At 56.9% G+C, this 17,576-nt stretch overlaps 2 protein-coding genes across 2 annotated transcripts in view; one reads left to right on the top strand and one right to left on the bottom strand.

The window, feature by feature from the left end:
* LOC117869977 (dynein heavy chain 2, axonemal-like) overlaps positions 1 to 11,977 on the bottom strand; it is a 37,380-nt gene extending 25,403 nt beyond the window's left edge. The window contains exons 1-4 of the mRNA XM_034757087.1: positions 11,914 to 11,977; positions 10,012 to 10,147; positions 1,888 to 1,979; positions 529 to 699 (exon numbers count right to left, since the gene is read on the bottom strand). Of these exons, the coding sequence (XP_034612978.1) occupies positions 529 to 699; positions 1,888 to 1,979; positions 10,012 to 10,132 (384 nt within the window). The 5' untranslated portion in view covers positions 10,133 to 10,147; positions 11,914 to 11,977. The remainder of the gene's footprint in view (positions 1 to 528; positions 700 to 1,887; positions 1,980 to 10,011; positions 10,148 to 11,913) is intronic.
* Positions 11,978 to 15,239: 3,262 nt separating this feature from the next.
* Positions 15,240 to 16,893, top strand: LOC117869938 (T-complex protein 1 subunit theta-like). The gene is made up of 2 exons (XM_034757036.1): positions 15,240 to 16,676; positions 16,753 to 16,893. The coding sequence occupies exons 1-2, from the start codon at positions 15,240 to 15,242 to the stop codon at positions 16,891 to 16,893; spliced, it is 1,578 nt and encodes a 525-aa protein (XP_034612927.1).
* Positions 16,894 to 17,576: the final 683 nt, after the last annotated feature.

Below are 17,576 nucleotides of genomic sequence, written 5' to 3' on the forward strand. Positions count from 1 at the left end.
CACACCCAACACGCAGAGTTAAAGCAATGGGCCGTAGGTTTGAAACATAATCAGAGCAAGGAAATGATAGTTATGAACAAGATACGACAGGGATGAGCTGGCCTGGCTTCTGCACTTCTCTTACCTGTTAGAATTCCCTGAGCATCTCAGCCAACGAGTGAATAAAGGAGAACGGCTGACATCATGTATTTAGCATTTCAAAAAGCTTTAGGCAAAACCCATCCCAAAAGGCTTTTAAGGAAACTAAGGCCCGGAGCCTGCAAACATTTATGCGCGAGCTTAATTTTATGAATGTGATGAGCATGCCATGGAAGGCACCATGCTGAACCACCAGGTTCCCCTCAACATCCCCTGCAGCACAGCGCCCCCTAGTGCTGGGGCATTAGGATCAGCAATAACTCATAGGGGAGAACTAGTCCCAAACCTGGTTAGCTCACGAGGCCAATAGGATGACAGCACAAACTGATATGACTGCAGCCCCTCCACGGGAACTCTTGTAGGATCTAGGCAGCATGGTGCCAGACAAACCTGATGTGGCATATTCTGCTCAACCTTCAGTCCGGCAAACTCATCTATGTAGACGACGAGCAATTGCTTACTGACATCCTTCAGAAAGAGATCCAGGGTTGCAGCATGCTCTTCTGTCCACATGTCATCCCTTAGGCCGCTCAGGACCACCCGGCTTCGGATGCAGGGTTTCTAGGGAAAGAGGACAGGACAGTGACAGCCTTAGCAAAGCCAAGGAGAGATGAGGCAGTGGTTTCTGTGAGGTGGACACCGGCTTCTCTCTGAACTGGACTGAAACATACAGACACGGCCTTCCCATTTCACAGAGCGGGCCTGAGAATGGCCATCAAATGGGAGTGGATTCTCCTCCGCACCAACCTGCACTGCATTGGGAATGGATACCAGAAAGTGAAAGCCTCCTGATCTCATTACAAATCCTCATTAGCCAATCGCTGTCCCCTGAGGCCCCGCAGGAATGTATAGGAGAGGATAATTTGTCAAAGTAGTTGAAGGACAATCAAAGCTCCCATAGCTTTCTGGGCTAGGCTGTTAGGCAACCTGATCCCTGCTGGGGAGGAGAAGGTAAGAGACAATAAAGAGCCGAAATGTAAGGAATGAAAGCAGCAAATTCTGAGCTGGGCAGAGCAGCTGTTTGGGTTTGGAAAGGTTTTTTTAGAACAGACATTAAGCCTTGTCTCCATTTCTCATTCTCAGGAACGTCGAAAGAAAACCTGGAAATTAGGATCAAATTGAGGTAACATCTGGCATGAAAGTTTAGAGCCAGATGTACCTGCATTAATGTGACAAAACTCGATTCTGTGCCACCCTCCTTCCTTCTATCCTTTCTGTTCGGGGCTCTGAGTGAGGAGCCATCAGGGCTGGGAGGCGCCTGATGGCAGGTGAGAACACAGTTCAGAAACAGCATCGCATCCAATCCCTCCGTGTGACTGATCGGAGAGGGGAGGATGGATTAATGGTCATTGCCAGTAATCATCATCAGAATCACTTACGGGGCCATCGAATCTGGAAGAGCTTTGCAGCGTGAAATGCAACACTCGGAAGGGGGAACGAGGCAGCCATTTCGCCGTCCCACAGGGAGTTTGAAACAGAAAATGAAGGTGGATTCCACATCCAACTGCAGAGGCAGCAGGGAATTGAGAGCGGTAAAATGGGATCACCTGAGCTGGAAGCTGGCCAGAACATCAAGATAACACATTAGTCGTTCCACGTATAGGAAAGTCTTGTATTTGATGGCCGTCCTTTCTCACCCCAGCCCCGTCATGCAGGCTGCATCATCCTTTCGTGATATTACGGAAAGGGAATGTCATATGCATGGGTGACACAATGGCCCACAAAGCACATCGGGGCCCTCTGACCTACCAGATCCACCTCTTTTTCCTCTGGGATGGTGACTGCAACCACGTCTGCCTCACCTTCTCCCCCGCCATCGCAAGGTCCAAGAGGACTGCCTCCTTGGAGAAGACAAAATGTAAAGACACAAAAAATAAGGGGCTCTTCTCTGAGCCTTGACACTTTCCCCCTCCTTTAATGACTAGTGAGTTTAGCACTGGTGGAAGGTGTCAACTCAACAGCCCCTGGAGAATAAATCATAGAAATGTAGGACTGGAAGAGACCTCATAGGTCATCTAAGTCCAGTCCTCTGCATGACTCTAGCCCACCCTGACAGGTGGTTGTCTAACCTGTTCTTAAAAACCTCCAGACAGAGATTCCACAACCTCCCTAGATAATTTGTTTCAGTGCTTAATTAGGAAAAATTTCCTAACTGGAAGGGTAATCTCCCTTGCTTTAACCCATTACTTAATTGTCCTGTCCTCAGTGGATAAGGAGAACAATTTATCACCCTCGTCTTTATAACCACCCAAGACCCCTCTCAGTCTTCTCTTCTCCAGACTAAACAAACCTGATTTTTTCACTCTTTCCTCATAGGTCATGTTTTCTAGACCTTTCATCATTTTTGTTGCTCTCCTCTGGACTTTCTCCAATCTTTCCCAAAGTTTGGACACTGTACTACAGCTGAGGCCTTATCAGTGCTGACTACCGTGGAAGAATTACTTCTCATCCCTTGCTTACAATCCTCCTGCTAATACATCCCAGAACGAGGTTTGCTTTTTTTTGCAACAGTATTACCTGGCTGACTCATATTTAGCTTGTGATCACCTATAGCCCCTAGAACAGGGGTAGCCAACCTGAGCCTGAGAAGGAGCCAGAATTTACCAATGTACATTGCCAAAGAGCCACAGTAATACGTCAGCAGCCCCCCCATCAGCTCCCCCACCCTGCTCCCAGCACCTCCCACCCACCGGCAGCCCCGCGATCAGCACCTTTCCCTCCCTCCCAATGAGCTGTTTTGCGGCGTGCAGGAGGCTCTGGTGGGGGGAGGAGCAAGGGCACGGCAGGCTGAGGGGAGGGAGCGGGAAGGGGTGGAGTGGGGGCAAGGCCTGTGGTAGAGCCAGGGGTTGAGCACATTGGAAAGATGGCGCCTATAGCTCCAGCCCCGGAGTCGATGCCTATACAAGAAGCCGCATATTAACTTCTGAAGAGCCGCATATGGCTCCGAAGCCACAGGTTGGCCATCCCTGGCCAACATCCTTTTCCACAGTACTCCTTCCTAGGCAGTCATTTCCCCTTTTGTATTTGTGCAATTGATTGTTCCTTCCTAAGTGGAGTACTTTGCATTTGTCCTTACTGAATTTCATCCTATTTACTTCAGACCATTTCTCCAGTTTGTCCAGATCATTTTGAATTCTAATTCTGTCCTCCAAAGTGTCTGCAACCCCTCCCAGCTGGGTATCATCCACAAACCTTATAAGTGTCCTCTGTGCCACTCCCAAATCATTTATAAAGACATTGAACAGAAGACCCAGGACAGATCCACGCAGGACCCCACTTGATTTCCCCGGCCAGCTTGACTGTGAACCGTTGATAACTACTTTCTGAGTACAGTTTTCCACCAGTTGTTCACCTACCTTGCAGTAGGTTCATCTAGGCTATATTTCCCTAGTTTGCAAAGTCATGAGACTCAAAAACCTTACTAAAGCCAAGCTGCAGCGCATCTCCTGCTCTCCCACATTCACAAGGCTTTTCACCCAGTCCAAGAAAGATATTCTCTCTGTGTATCCCCAGAGCTGGAGGCAAGGGACGCTTATGTCCCCTCTTCAAAGGGCTTTACTGTGAAGGGGCCAATGAGGACATCTATTAGTGCTAGTTGCTATGAGGTTTTACCCGTGTGGCTGGTACTAGGAACTGGACTCAAACTCCTACATAATTACACACAGAGACCCCGGAATCATAGAATATCAGGGTTGGAAGGGACCTCAGGAGGTATCTAGTCCAACCCCCTGCTCAAAGCAGGACCAATCCCCAACTACATCATCCCAGCCAGGGCTTTGTAAAGCCGGGCCTTAAAAACCTCTAAGGAAGGAGATTCCACCACCTCCCTAGGTAACCCATTGCAGTGCTTCACCGCCCTCCGAGTGAAAAAGATTTTCCTAATATCCAACCTACACCCCCCCCCACTGCAACTTGAGACCATTACTCCTTGTTCTGTCCTCTGGTACCACTGAGAACAGTCTAGATCCAGGTCCAGCTCTAGATCCAGAATGGCTGCCAGATGGGAGCACTCAGTCACCACTGAGCCACCTTGGAAGTGGTGCCTTTGAGCTGAAAGCCTCGGTATCCTATTCCCCGATCTTGTGAAGCAACCCATCCACCCTGACCTGAGGCCAAACTGGAACCAGCGCCCTCAATATGAAAGACCCAGTGTCCCATTCCCTGAGCCAGCCAGCCAGTCCCCATCAACCGGAAGCCAAATTGGAACTGGTGCCCTAGATATGAAAGTCCCCATTATCCCATTCCCCAAACCCCTGAGCACAACAAAACAGCTTCATTAGTAATCGACTATTCCATTGTCACGGCACATGGAAAGAGAGAGGAGGAAAAGGAAATGGGGCTGTAAGAAGAGATGAAGGCTCATGGATTTTGGAGCACTTTGTGTTGAGGGTTCCTAAAGCACCGTGAGCCTCCCTCGAGCCGAGTGACAAGGCTGCCTCTGAGCCTTTCTAACACATTAGGTTACGGAAGCGTGACGTACAGCTAAATGTTTCTGTTCCTGAACGTCGGCACTACAAACGCGACACCCTGTAAACCCAGCAGAGAGGGACCTCGGGGACACTTACAATGTTGTCATGAAGCGTGACAAATTAACCGTCAAGCTGAAACAGAAACGCTTGAATATCAACTCTTTAAATTAACTGTCCCCCACTACCACCCCCTGCTCCTCAAATCAAACGCAGTGGGACACGCCACTGCCCACAACGAGCCATCATTTGTGTTTCAATTACACCAGCATCCAGAGTGAGGCACCCTCTGCTCAGAGCGAGGGAATGAAGAACAGTCGCCTTCTGATTGGCCACGAATACTTTTCCTTTATATGAAACTGTTAACAAGCGAATTTATGAGTTGGTGAAAGGTGCCAGCTTGGCCTTCCCCGGACATGGAGTCCTTCATTTATCACCAAAGCGGGTATGGCAGCAGAGTAAACTTCTCCCCCCAGTTCGTACACTGTCCACATCAGTGTGCCGCAGCCAGGGGAATCCCTTGTAGGGGAAGACAAGAGATAATCTTAATGTGGAACTGACCTGAATTCATTTCACAAGTGGGCAATCGAATGGCATCAGGTGGGTATGAATTCCACCCACGCCAGTTCTACACCCATGACCTAGAGGTGGAAGAGACCAAGCTCCACCTCGTCCCCGCCATGAGCTAGCGATCCCCACCCTTTAGCATTTTGTGATCATGTTTAAAAGTTGCTTTGGAATTTCTCTCCATTTGAATTCACAGCTAAAAACCAGCCAGCTAGAATCCGACAGAGCGATGTAGCAATCTGCTCGCTCAAACAGACCCACCCGAGGTTCTGCATTTCTAGAGCATGTGCCCTAGTCACAGAATCAGGGAAGTGAGAGATGGAAAACTATCTTGCCCAGAACCAGCACAGAGCACCCCAAAACTCGGGCATTTAAGGTCTCGTCTAGGAGACCCCCGCACAAGGTGTCCTTGTAGCAAACCTGTAATCATCTACGGATCAGGTCTGAAATCTCTAGGGAGGTTGTTTGCTCCCTCCACATTTTGGAGCCCAGGCAAGGTCTTGTTTGCTTTGCATGAGTATTAATGATCCAGGGGGGTGCTTTCTGTAAGAGTCAGAATTTGCCTCAGCTAAAATGTCCTTTCCCCCCACTCCTCTCTGCTGCGCTCTACTTCAGAAGTGGCTGCAGTTCACCAGGGAAATTAAATCCAAAGGGGAGCAAGATCCACACCTAGACATCATCACTCCCAGTGCTAATTAACAACTTCCAGGGGCATAACTACTCCACCCAGAGCAGAAAAAAAACAAGACTAGAGCAAAACTTAAAACACCACTGGAGACATCCAAAACAATGAGTTAGACCAGTGGTCCCCAACTTTTTTCGTCTAGTGGGTGCCAGACGAGCCACGGAGGACCGTGGCAGCGGACAAGCATCCGCCGAAATGCCGCCGACAAGTGGCAACATCAGTAAGCGGCGCCGCCAAAATGCTGCCAATTTTCGGTGGCATTTCGGCAGCAACGCCTCTGGATGACGCTGCATCTCGGTGGCATTTCTGCGGATGCTTGTCTGCCGGCCAGTACATGGGCGCACTTAGACGCCCCAGCGGGTGCCATGGCGCCCGCGGGCACCGCACTGGGGACCCCTGAGTTAGACTGCTTCCGGCCTATTGCACTAGCAGATACTTCACTATAGTAACACATGCAAAGCTGAGGCTGATTCTCAACAAATACAGAATCAGTGACCATAAACGAGATGTGGAAACCGGGCGCCACGGTTCCAAGCTAGAGAGAAGTGCCGGTGCCAGCCAGCGTGACACAGGAGGAGAGACTGAGACAGAGAGACTTCCTACTGCGGTGTCTGAAATAAGAGGGAGTACCAGAGAAATGTCCTCAAACTATCAGGAATCACACAAGCCTTTTCATCCCAAAACTAGAGCAGCTTTCCACTGCTAGGAGCTGAGGGAGAGTCTCCTTTCACGCAAGTGCTCAGGCCCTGAGCTTCTGGAGCAGGAGGAACTATGGACCAGGGCGAGACTGTCCGCAGCCGACTAGCCCATCCTGCTGCAACTATACTGCTACTCTTAGCAAGCCAACTCAAGTAACGCTAGCTTGGGTATGCCGCCCCGTGCCGCTATCGCCCCTCCTGACTGCTGTGCACGCATTCCCTGAGTTCTAGATCTGCCTCTGCTGTGCGGCTCTGAGCCGCCACCGTGCCCAGCGCAGGACCTCCTGGCTGTCACTAGCCATCACCTGTTCAAATCCAGGCGCCTCTAATACTCACAGCCCCATTTTAGAAATTCGGACCCCGATCTTCAGAGGGGCTGAGAATCCCCAGCTCCTAACGGCGCCAGCGGGCGTTGGGGGTGCTCTGCAGCTCGGAAAATCAGGCCCAGGGTGTCCCAATATAAGAACCCAAAAAAACGAGTGGCCACCTCTAAAGGGATTCATTACCGTGAACAGCTAGCTAGACAAGGTGGGTGAGGCAATATTAGACCAACTTCCCTTGGTGGGAGCGACCTGGGACAGACATGGCTACAAAGATGGCAAGAGAAAGACAGACAGGCCAGGGGAGACAGCTGCCAACAGGGGAGGTCTGGTTTACATCTGGCCCTGATGACTCAGAGTACGTCAAGGGGGACCAGCAGGCGGTCAGGCCATGCCTGGGTGCTGGTGTTACAGACCTAATCTTTGCTCCCTTTCATCTTGTCTTCTGTTTCATGCTCCCTTGTCCCTAATCAAACCCTCTGCACTTGCTGACTGAAACCCTTCCGCGGCTTCACCTCCCAGGGAGCAGGCCCATGGAAGTGCTTCCCAATTCAGCCAGCGTTCAGCCGCCTGACAGGGGATGTCATTTCACTGACTGTCGCAGCAGATTGGATTGGAGCAGAAGCTCTGAGCAGAGCTGGCTTCGTGCACGTTACATTAGGCAGCGATGATCACTGGAACGTAAGAGCTAGCGTGAGCTCCGAAGAGCTGCTGCTGGAAATCCGGGTGGGTTACTGTGGTAACACACTGAAGGGAAACAATCTGAGGGGGAGGGGGGGCTCACAGACCTGGTTAAGATAAACATCTCCAGCTAGGAGTTTTAAATGATAAGTCTGAAGAAAGGAATGATTGAAAAGACAGCATAGATCGGGAGTCCAAGACTGAGAGACAGCTTTTCACCTCTAGCGCATCAGTTCCAGTATTGTCTCTCACATGGGGGGACCAGCTGGTTTATGGGGGGCAAGGAATGGGATATAGGGCCTTTCACCTCTAGGACACTGGTTCTGATCCAGCCCCACATGGGGAGCGCGGGCTGGCTCTTGGGAGGCAGGGAACAGGACACAGGGCCTTTCACCTCTAGAGCAGTGGCTGCATCTGGCACCATGTCCGAGATGATTGGTTAGTTTAGGGCAGGGTCCCCGACGCGGTGCCCGCAGGCGCCATGGTGCCCGCTGGGGCATCCATGTGCGCCCGCCTACTGGCCGCCGGACAAGCAGCCGCCGAAAAGCGGCAACGTCAAGAAGCGCTTCCGCCGAAATGCCGCCGATTTTTGCCAGCGACGCCTCTTGATGACGCTGCTTCTCGGCAGCATTTTGATGGCGACGCCTCTTGACGTTGCCGCTTCACGGTGGCATTTCGGCAGCTGCTTGTCCAGCGGCCACGGTCCTCGGCGGGTAGTCGTCCAGCACCCGCCCCATGGAAAAGGTTGGGGACCACTGGTTTAGGGAGTGGGATGAAGAGCCTTCCACAGCTATAACCGCAGTTGTAATCCAGACCCAAGTTTTTTACAAAAAAACCCCAAATATTAAAACGATTGGAACGGCAGCTGGGGCTGGAGGGTGCCCATGAACAAGACTAGCAGATGTCTTCACCTTGCCTGTATCTTCAATAGGGCAAAGGGTCAGGCTGCACTTCACTCCCTCTACCAGGAGGCCAGGAAGGGAACACTGGGTTTGATTTAACAAGGTGTGGCCTACACTTGACATTTTTATGTCCGGTGTAACTCCCCACCCTTTCAGCTCCAGCAGTGCGTAGAAAGGACCCAGATTGCTGCCTGGGTTTCAGCCAGCATCTCCTGTGGACCTGTAGTTACACCACCGCACTAGGACCCACGAGACCTGGCTTCTATTCCTGGCTCTGCCCGAGATCTGATGTATAGCCGTGGGCAAGCTCCCGTGCCTCTGTTTCATTCTCGCTCTTTGTCTAGCGAGGCTGTTAGCTCCGCGACGGGGACTATCCCTCACCCGGTGTTTATACGATGCAGCACTGCAGGTGCGACTGTCATCATAATAGACTTGCTGAGAGCAGGTTAGCTCAGCGGTTTGCCACTTTTTTTCATTTGCGGGACCCTGAACATTTTGGAATGGAGGTGCGGCCCCCTTTGGACATGATAGACAGTCTACGGATCCCCCATGGACCACAGGTTGAAAACCATTGTTCTATGGGAACAACAACCTTTCGTGGATCCCTTAGATATAGTCTGTGGATTCCCCCGTGGACCACAGGTTGAAAACCACTGGGTGAGACGAATTTTATGGTGACTAAAATGCCCAAACCCTGTCCAGAACAATGTTGACACAAGAATAAAAGGGAGAAAGAAAGGAATCTAGGCTGGAAATGAGAAGAAGGTTTCTAACTCTAACCCGACCTTCCTCCTGTGGTTTCCTCATCTGGAGTGGGCCGGATTTTGAAAGATCTATCTCCTAGCAGGGTCTAGGTGCCTAGGCTTAGCACAACCCAGATCTGAGATTCTCACGGTGCCGGGAGGTTCTGGAACAGCCCCCCAGTAGGAATAGTGGGGGCAAACAACCGAACTACACCTCTACCCTGATATAACGCATCCCAATATAACACAAATTCAGATATAACGCGGTAAAGCAATGCTCCGGGAGGAGGTGGGGCTGCGCACTCCAGTGGATCAAAGCAAGTTCGATATAACGCGGTTTCACCTATGACGCGGTAAGATTTTTTGGCTCCTGAGTACAGCGTTATATCGAGGTAGAGGTGTAGTTTGAAGCTGGAGCATGATAAGTTTAAACGGGCTATGACAGGGTGAACTGGGACTGGACTCCATGACCCAGGAGGACCTTGTCAGTCCTATGTACAATGGTGGAGCTGCAACAGTCAGAACACTGGCGGGGAATTTGAAGGGCCTGCAGCTCTCATTGACTTCAGCTCAGCACTTGAAAACCAGGCCCGAATAGTGTAGACAAGGCCCAAGAGGCTGCAGTCTGGCCAAATGTCTGGTTACTGACATGACCTTTGCACCCGGGTTTGGTACAAATGAGGGTCAATAGAGCTAGTGGCCGGATTTGCCGAGGTGCTGAGCACTTATGACTCCCAGGAAGCCACGGGGTGCGCAGAGAGTTGGATCATCGGCGCAGCAGGCAGCGCTAGTGAAGGGTTTGGGGAAATACCAGTCTCCTCCGGGGGCGGTGCCAGCAGACCCACTTCACTATCCGATACCAAGGAGGGTCTCCGCGCAGCACTTTTGCGCTGCTTTTTGTCACCGGGCGCGCCGCGGCGGCGAGCACTCATCGTTCACCAAAGGCGCTGTGAAAAAAACCAAACCTGTATTTAGGAAACTGACTGCATAACCGGAAGGGAAAACAGTTGAACAGAGCAGATGGGACAGAGAGTCAAAGTCCTATTCCCAGCTCTGGGAGGGGAGTGGGATCTAGGGGGTTAGAGCGGGGGGGCTGGGAGTCAGGGCTCCTGGGTTCTCTCCCTGATTCTAGGAGGGGAGTGGGGTTCCCCTGCCCCTCCCGCACCTGCAGCACCCCTCCCACACAGCTATCCCCACCTGCCCCTTCTCCTCCACTTCACAACTTCCCCTCCCCCATAGCTGCCCTTCCCACTTCTCTGCCCCTCCCCTCACCTGCCCACCTCTCCCCCAGCTGCCCTTTCCACCTGCCCCTTCCCCCACCTACTCCCACCCTCTGCAGCCTACCCCCTTCCCTCACTGGCCCTCTCCCCCACACCTACCCCTCCCTCTGCAACCTGCCCCTCACCTCACCTCCACACCCACCCCTCCCACTTCCCACTGCCCCTGCTCCCACAGCTACTCCCCTCACCTGTCCCCTCTCCTCCCCTCACTCCTCCGCCATGCCTCCCCCACCCCTTCCCTCACCTGCCCCCTCCCCCACAGCTACCTCTCCCACCTGGCCCTCCCCTCATCTGCTCCCTCCCCCAGATTCCCCCTCCTTCAACCTAACCCCTCCCCTCACTCCCCCCACACACTTCCCACTCCCCTTTCCACCTGCCCTTTCCCTCATCTCACCTGTCCCCTCCCCCAGCTACCCTTCCCACCTGTCCCTTCCTTCCTTTGCCCTCTCCCCCAGCTGCCTCCTCCTTCAACCTGCCCCTCCCCTCACCCTTCCCTTCACATCTGCCCCTTCCTTCACTTGCCCACCTCTCATCCAGCTGCCCTTTCCACCTACCCTGTCCCCCACCTACTCCCTCCCTCTGCAACCTGGCCCTCAACTCACCTCCACACCCACCCCTCCCACTTCCCACCTGCCCCTGCTCCCACAGCTATCCCTCCCACCTGCCCCTTCCTTCCCCTGCCCTCTTCCCAGCTACCCCCTCCTTCAACCTGCCCCTCCCCTCCCCTCACTCCTCCACCATGCCTCTCCCACCCCTTCACATCTGTCCCTTCCCTCACCTGCCCCCTCCCCCAGCTACCCACTCCTTCAACCTGCCCCTTCCCTCCCCTCCCCCATCCACCATGCCTCCCCCACCCCTTCACATCTGTCCCTTCCCACACCTGCCCTCTCCCTCACAGCTACCCTTTCCACCTGCCCCTTCCCTCTCCCCCACACACTTCCCCCTCCCCTTCACATCTGCCCCCCCTCACCTGTCCCCTCCCCTCACTCCCCCCACACACTTCCCCCTCCCCTTCCCACCTGCCCCTCCCCTCACCTGTTCCCTATCCCGAGCTGCCCCCTCCTTCAACCTGCCCCTTCCCTCACTCCCCCCCACACTTCTCCCACCCCTTCACATCTGCCCCCTCACCTGCCCCCTCCCCCACAGCTACCTCTCCCACCTGCCCCTTCCCTCCCCTGCCCTCTCCCCCAGCTACCCCCTCCTTCAACCTGCCCCCTCTCCCACACACTTCCCCCTCCCCTTCACATCTGCCCCCTCACCTGCCCCCTCCCACACAGCTGCCCTTCCCACCTGCCCCTCCCTTCACCTGCCCTCTCCCCCAGCTACCCCCTCCTTCAACCTGCCCCTGCCCTCTCCCCCACACACTTCCCCCTCCCCTTCACATCTGCCCCTCACCTGCCCCCTCCCCCCACCTCACTCCTACCCCACCTCACCCCTGTCCCGCACGCGCCGCTCCAACTCGCCCCTCGGGCCCCTCCCACCCGCAGTGTCTCCCCGGGCAACCGAGCAACGGACGCTGCGGGGAGGAGCGCGAGCCGGGGCGGGAGCCAATCAGGAGAGGGCCGAGGGAAGGAGCGCGCGCCGCTTGAGTGGCGGTTGGGGCGAGGGGAGGAAAGCGCGCGCCGCTTGAGTGACAGTTGGTGAGGAGGAGCGACTGGGCTGGGAAGCCGCCCTGTCAATCCTACCGAGAGAGGCGCCTGATTGGAGAACCAGGAGTAGAGCGGCGGGAGCAGAAGGTATGGGTGGGACTAGGAAAAACTGTCAATCTTGCCCAGGAAGGAAGCTGATTGGCGGGATGGGGGAAAGGGGTGGGAAGAAGGAGAGTGACACCTCAAATTCCCTGAGGAGGAATTCAATCCTCCCCCCCCACACCCCTCAAAGTCTGGATAACAGCTCCCATCATGCAGCGGGAGTGGGATGCCTATGAGAGCTTGGCAATAGTCCCAGAATGCATTGCACCGATGGAACAGGAGCAGAGCTTTACCTGAATGTGAGCGAAGGTCCCAGAATGCATTGCTCCACACACTACGAGGTGCAACCCCGGAGCGAAGGTCCCAGAATGCATTGCTCCACACACTATGAGCCGCAGGCCCAAAGCAGAGCTCCCAGAATGCATTGCTACACACGCTATGAGCCGCAGGCCCGGAGCGGAGCTCCCAGAATGCATTGCTACACACACTATGAGCCGCAGGCCTGGAGCGGAGCTCCCAGAATGCATTGCTACATACACTATGAGCCGCAGGCCCAAAGCAGAGCTCCCAGAATGCATTGCTACACACTATGAGCCGCAGGCCCGGAGCGGAGCTCCCAGAATGCATTGCTACACACACTATGAGCCGCAGGCCCGGAGCGAAGGTCCCAGAATGCATTGTTACACACACTATGAGCCGCAGGCTGGGAGCGGAGCTCCCAAAATCCATTGCTACACACACTATGAGCCGCAGGCCCGGAGCGGAGCTCCCAGAATGCATTACTACACACACTATGAGCCGCAGGCCCGCAGCAAAGGTTCCAGAATGCATTGCTACACACACTATGAGCCGCAGGCCTGGAGCGGAGCTCCCAGAATGCATTGCTACACACACACTGAGCCGCAGGCCCAGAGCGGAGCTCCCAGAATGCATTGCTACACACACACTGAGCCGCAGGCCCGGAGCGGAGCTCCCAGAATGCATTGCTACACCACTATGAGCCGCAGGCCCGGAGCAGAGCTCCCAGAATGCATTGCTACACACACACACTGAGCCGCAGGCCCGCAGCAAAGGTTCCAGAATGCATAGCTACACACACTACAAGCTGCAGGCCCATGGAATAGGAACACTTCATGTACCCCGTTTCTCGAGACCCTGGAGCCAGCCAGTTCCCCTGATTGGACCTAGCCCCCTGCAGAGGTCAAAGGCCCTTTATCCCCCCATCCTCCTGGCTCTGCTATCCTGGGACTTTTCCTGCTCCCCAGTCACTTACTGCAAGAAGCGCCATTCACGGGGTGCAGTACATCCCACCTCTAACACCAGGTGTCACGGAGTCACTGGGCGATGCTCTGGAGCTGCTCCCCACGAAGCCGGGCAGGACTTTGGGGGAGCCTCCTCTCTGTGAGCAGACTGTCGCCAGGGCAAGAAGCTCCCACGGCTTCCACCTTCCTGGGTCTGACCTCAGAGCATCCAGCCTCCCCTTCCACACTGTGCGCTTCCCACAGCGAGTCCGCACAGGTGGGGCTCTTGGGGGTGCCAGAAGGCCCTGCACCCCAACTCCACAGTCAGACGTGACTCTCAGCCAGCCAGTAAAACAGAAGGTTTATTAGACGACAGGAGCATGGTCTAAAACAGAGCTTGTAGGTACAGAGACCAGGACCCCTAAGTCAGGTCCATCTTGGGGCAGGGAGGCCAGAGCCCCTCTGGCCCAACCCTCCATATCCCCAGCCAGCTCCAAACTGAAACTCTCCAGGCCCTTCTCTGCCTTTGTCCCTTTCCCGGGCCAGGAGGTCACCTGATCTCTTTGTTCTCCAACACTTTCAGTTGGCACCTTGCCGGGGAGGGGCCTAGGCCATCAGTGGCCAGGAGACAGGGTGTCGGCCATTCTCTGTGCAGACACCATTGCACTGGCCCTCTAGGGCTCTGCAACAATCACACACCCTTATCCCACCACCTAGATACTTAAGAACTGCATAGGGGAAACTGAGGCACCCACACAGTATTCAGAGAAAATATTAAGAACATTCCCACTTCGTCACACCATCCCCACACACGCCATCTATCCACCCACCCATCCCCATACACAGCTATCCATCCATCCGTCCGTCCCCATCCCCGCCATCTATCCACCCACCCATCCCCATACACAGCTATCCATCCATCCGTCCGTCCCCATACACACCATCTATCCACCCACCCATCCCCATACACAGCTATCCATCCACCCGTCCATCCCCATACACACCATCTATCCACCCACCCATCCCCATACACAGCTATCCATCCATCTGTCCGTCCCCGTACACGCCATCCATCCACTCATCCCCGTACACGTCATCTATCCTTCCGTCCCCGAACACACCATCCATCTATCCATCCATCCCCATACACACCATCCATACATCCATCCTGGATTCTCCCAGCTCCCTCCCCCTCCCAACTCCTGTGATTCTGCTCCCACCCTTGTTCCCACCGCTGCCCCACCTAGTGCTGACCTCACTCCCATTCCAGCCAATGGGCTGGCAGAACAGCTCCCACACGGAAGGCGCCACTATGACATCACCCGTTTACGTACGGTTTGCAGCAGTCGGTTACCGGCCCCCCCGTTGCCGGCGACAGGACCCCAGCGTCCAAGTCCCTGCCTCCCACTTGCACCGTGAGCAGAGACGGGGTCGCCCCTGGCGGGGGGTAACCCTGGATATAGTGGGGAAACCACCCCAGATCCAGTGCCCCCTAGAGGGGACAAGCCCCTGCCCCATTCTCCGCCCCCCTGAGCCAGCCGGTCCCTGCCCTGGGGCTGGATGGGAGCCGGCGCCCCCTAGAGGGGACAGGACCCTGCACCGTTCTCTGCCCCCCTGAGCCAGCCAGTCCCCACCGTGGGGCCAGAGGGGAGCCGGTGCCCCCTAGAGGGACAGACCCCGTGTCCATTCCCTGCCCCCCTGAGCCAGCTAGTCCCCGCCCTGGGGCTGGATGGGAGCTGGTGCCCCCTAGAGGGGACAGGCCCCTGCCCCATTCCCTGCCCCAGCCAGTTGTAACATGGCCATTGGTTGTCTCTCTCTCCGCAGACCATGGCCGCCCACGTGCCCCTGCCCCCTGGCCTGCCCCAGCTGCTCAAAGCCGGCACCAAGTACTTCTCCGGCCTGCAGGAGTCGCTCTTCAGCCACATCACGGCCTGCCGGGCTCTGGCCATGTGCCTGCGCACCTCCTACGGGCCGCTGGGCCACAACAAGCTGGTGATCACCCACCTGGGCAAGGCCCTGTGCACGGCCCACGCCGGCACCATCCTGCGGGAGCTGGAGCTGGAGAACCCGGTGGCCCGGATGCTGGGCACGGCCAGCCAGGCCCAGGAGGAGGAGACGGGCGATGGGGCCAATGCTGTGGTGCTGCTGGCCGGGGCGCTGCTGGACAACGCCGAGAAGCTGCTGCGTGCCGGCCTGCCCGTGGCCGCCGTGCGGGACGGCTACGATGTAGCCTGCAAGGAAGCCGTGCGGCTGCTGCCTGGCCTGGCCTGCCACGTGCTAGCGGATCTCCGGGACCCGGCCGGGGTGGCCGGGGCCCTGCGTGCCGCCGTGGGCAGCAAGCTCTTCGGCTACCAGGATTTCCTGGCCGGGCTGGTGGCCCGGTGCTGCGTGGCGGCACTGAGCCCGGAAGGCGCCTTTGAGCCCAATAACGTGCGCCTCTGCAAGGTGCCGGGGGGCGGCGTCACCGACTCCTGCCTGCTGGAGGGCATGGTCTTCTGCACCGAGGTCGAGAGCCAGGTGCACCAGGCACATGAGGCCCGGATCGCCGTCTACTGCTGCCCCTTCGGCCTGGCCCGCAGCGAGACCAAAGGCATGGTGCTGTTCCAGGGGGCGGCGGAGATGCGGGCGTACGGCGACGCCGAGGAGGCGCTGCTGGGGCAGCGCGTCCGGGCCATCGCTGAGGAGGGGGCCAGCGTGGTGGTGGTGGGCGGGCGGGTGGACCCGCTGGCCCTGCAGTACGCCGACCAGCTGGGGCTGATGGTGGTGCGGCTCAGTTCCCGGCTGGAGCTGCAGTGTCTGTGCCGGGCCGTGGGCGCTGTCCCGCTGGCCAGCCTGGTGCCCCCACCGCCCGGCGCCATAGGGCACTGCCGGCGCGTCTACCTCAGCGAGATCGGGAGCACGGCCGTGGTGGTTTTCCGCCAGGACGGCGGCGCCTGCCCCGTGGCCACCATCCTGCTGCGGGGGGCTACCCACGAGCTGCTCTGCAGCCTGGAGGAGGCGGTGACAGACGGGCTGAACACCTACAAGGCCCTGGTGAGTGACCGCCGGCTGCTGCCCGGGGCAGGGGCGACGGAGATGGCCCTGGCCGTGCAGCTGGCCACGCTGGGCACCTACCTCCCCAGCCTGGAGCAGTACGGCATCCTGGAGTTCGCCCAGGCTTTGAAGACCCTGCCAGCGGCGCTGGCCGAGAACGCGGGGCTGCCGGTCAATGAGACCATGGCGGCGCTGGAGGCCCTGCACCAGCTGGGCACGGCCACCGCTGGTGTCCGGCCTGGCGAGGGGGGGGGCTCCCACCATGGACGCTGCCCGGGAGGGGGTGCTGGACTCCTTGCTGGTCAAGGAGAAGGTCCTTCGCCTGGCGGTCCACACGGCCACCACCCTGCTGGGCGTCAGCCACATCCTGGTGGCCAAGAAGAGCGGGGGACCCAAGGTCCGGGGGGAGAACCCCAACTGGGACCTGGAACCCGACGCCCTGGAGTGAGCCGCTGTCAAGGGAGAGGGTGCTGCCCCGCGGCCACACGGAAACGGGCCCCCGCTGGCCCTCCGGCCCCTGCCCCCCATCCGCCCGTTGGCACCCCAATAAACAGCTTCTCACCATGTTACAGAGACTCCACTGTCAGTCCTGCCCTCCTCTCTTCCCGTCGTGCCGGGCACTGCACAGACTCCCGAGTACCTCCCAGGGGAGAGCACCCCCTGCTGAGCCCCCCCACCCCGCTCCCTGCCCCACAGCACCCCCTAGCGCCGCCTTGGGGACAGCCCTGCCTGCCAGGGGAGAGCGCCCCCTGCTGAGCCCTCTACCCCGCTCCCTGCCCCTAGCGCCCAGCCCGCCCTGCTCTAACCACCAGCCCCCACTTCCCTCTCAGAGTCGGGGAGAGAACCCAGGAGTCCTGGCTCCCAGCCCGCCCTGCTCTGACCAACCAGCCCCCACTCTCCTCCCAGAGCCAGGAAGAGAACCCAGGAGTCCTGGCTCCCAGCCCCCCCCCACATTCTACCAGATGGGGAGGGGAGACTTTACCCCTGGTGGGCTGATGGGGGTGGGGGAGGAGAGGCTGAGCGGACTCTCCAGGGGCCGTAATTAAGCCCAGGCAGGAGACGTGCCCTTGATTGCATTTCCCTTTAAACCAGCGCTAATGACACTTCCCTTCCTTGTCCCTAGGCCCAGCC

The sequence above is a fragment of the Trachemys scripta genome, chromosome 25, assembly GCF_013100865.1.
Source record: "Trachemys scripta elegans isolate TJP31775 chromosome 25, CAS_Tse_1.0, whole genome shotgun sequence".
NCBI classification, from domain to species: Eukaryota; Metazoa; Chordata; order Testudines; family Emydidae; genus Trachemys; species Trachemys scripta.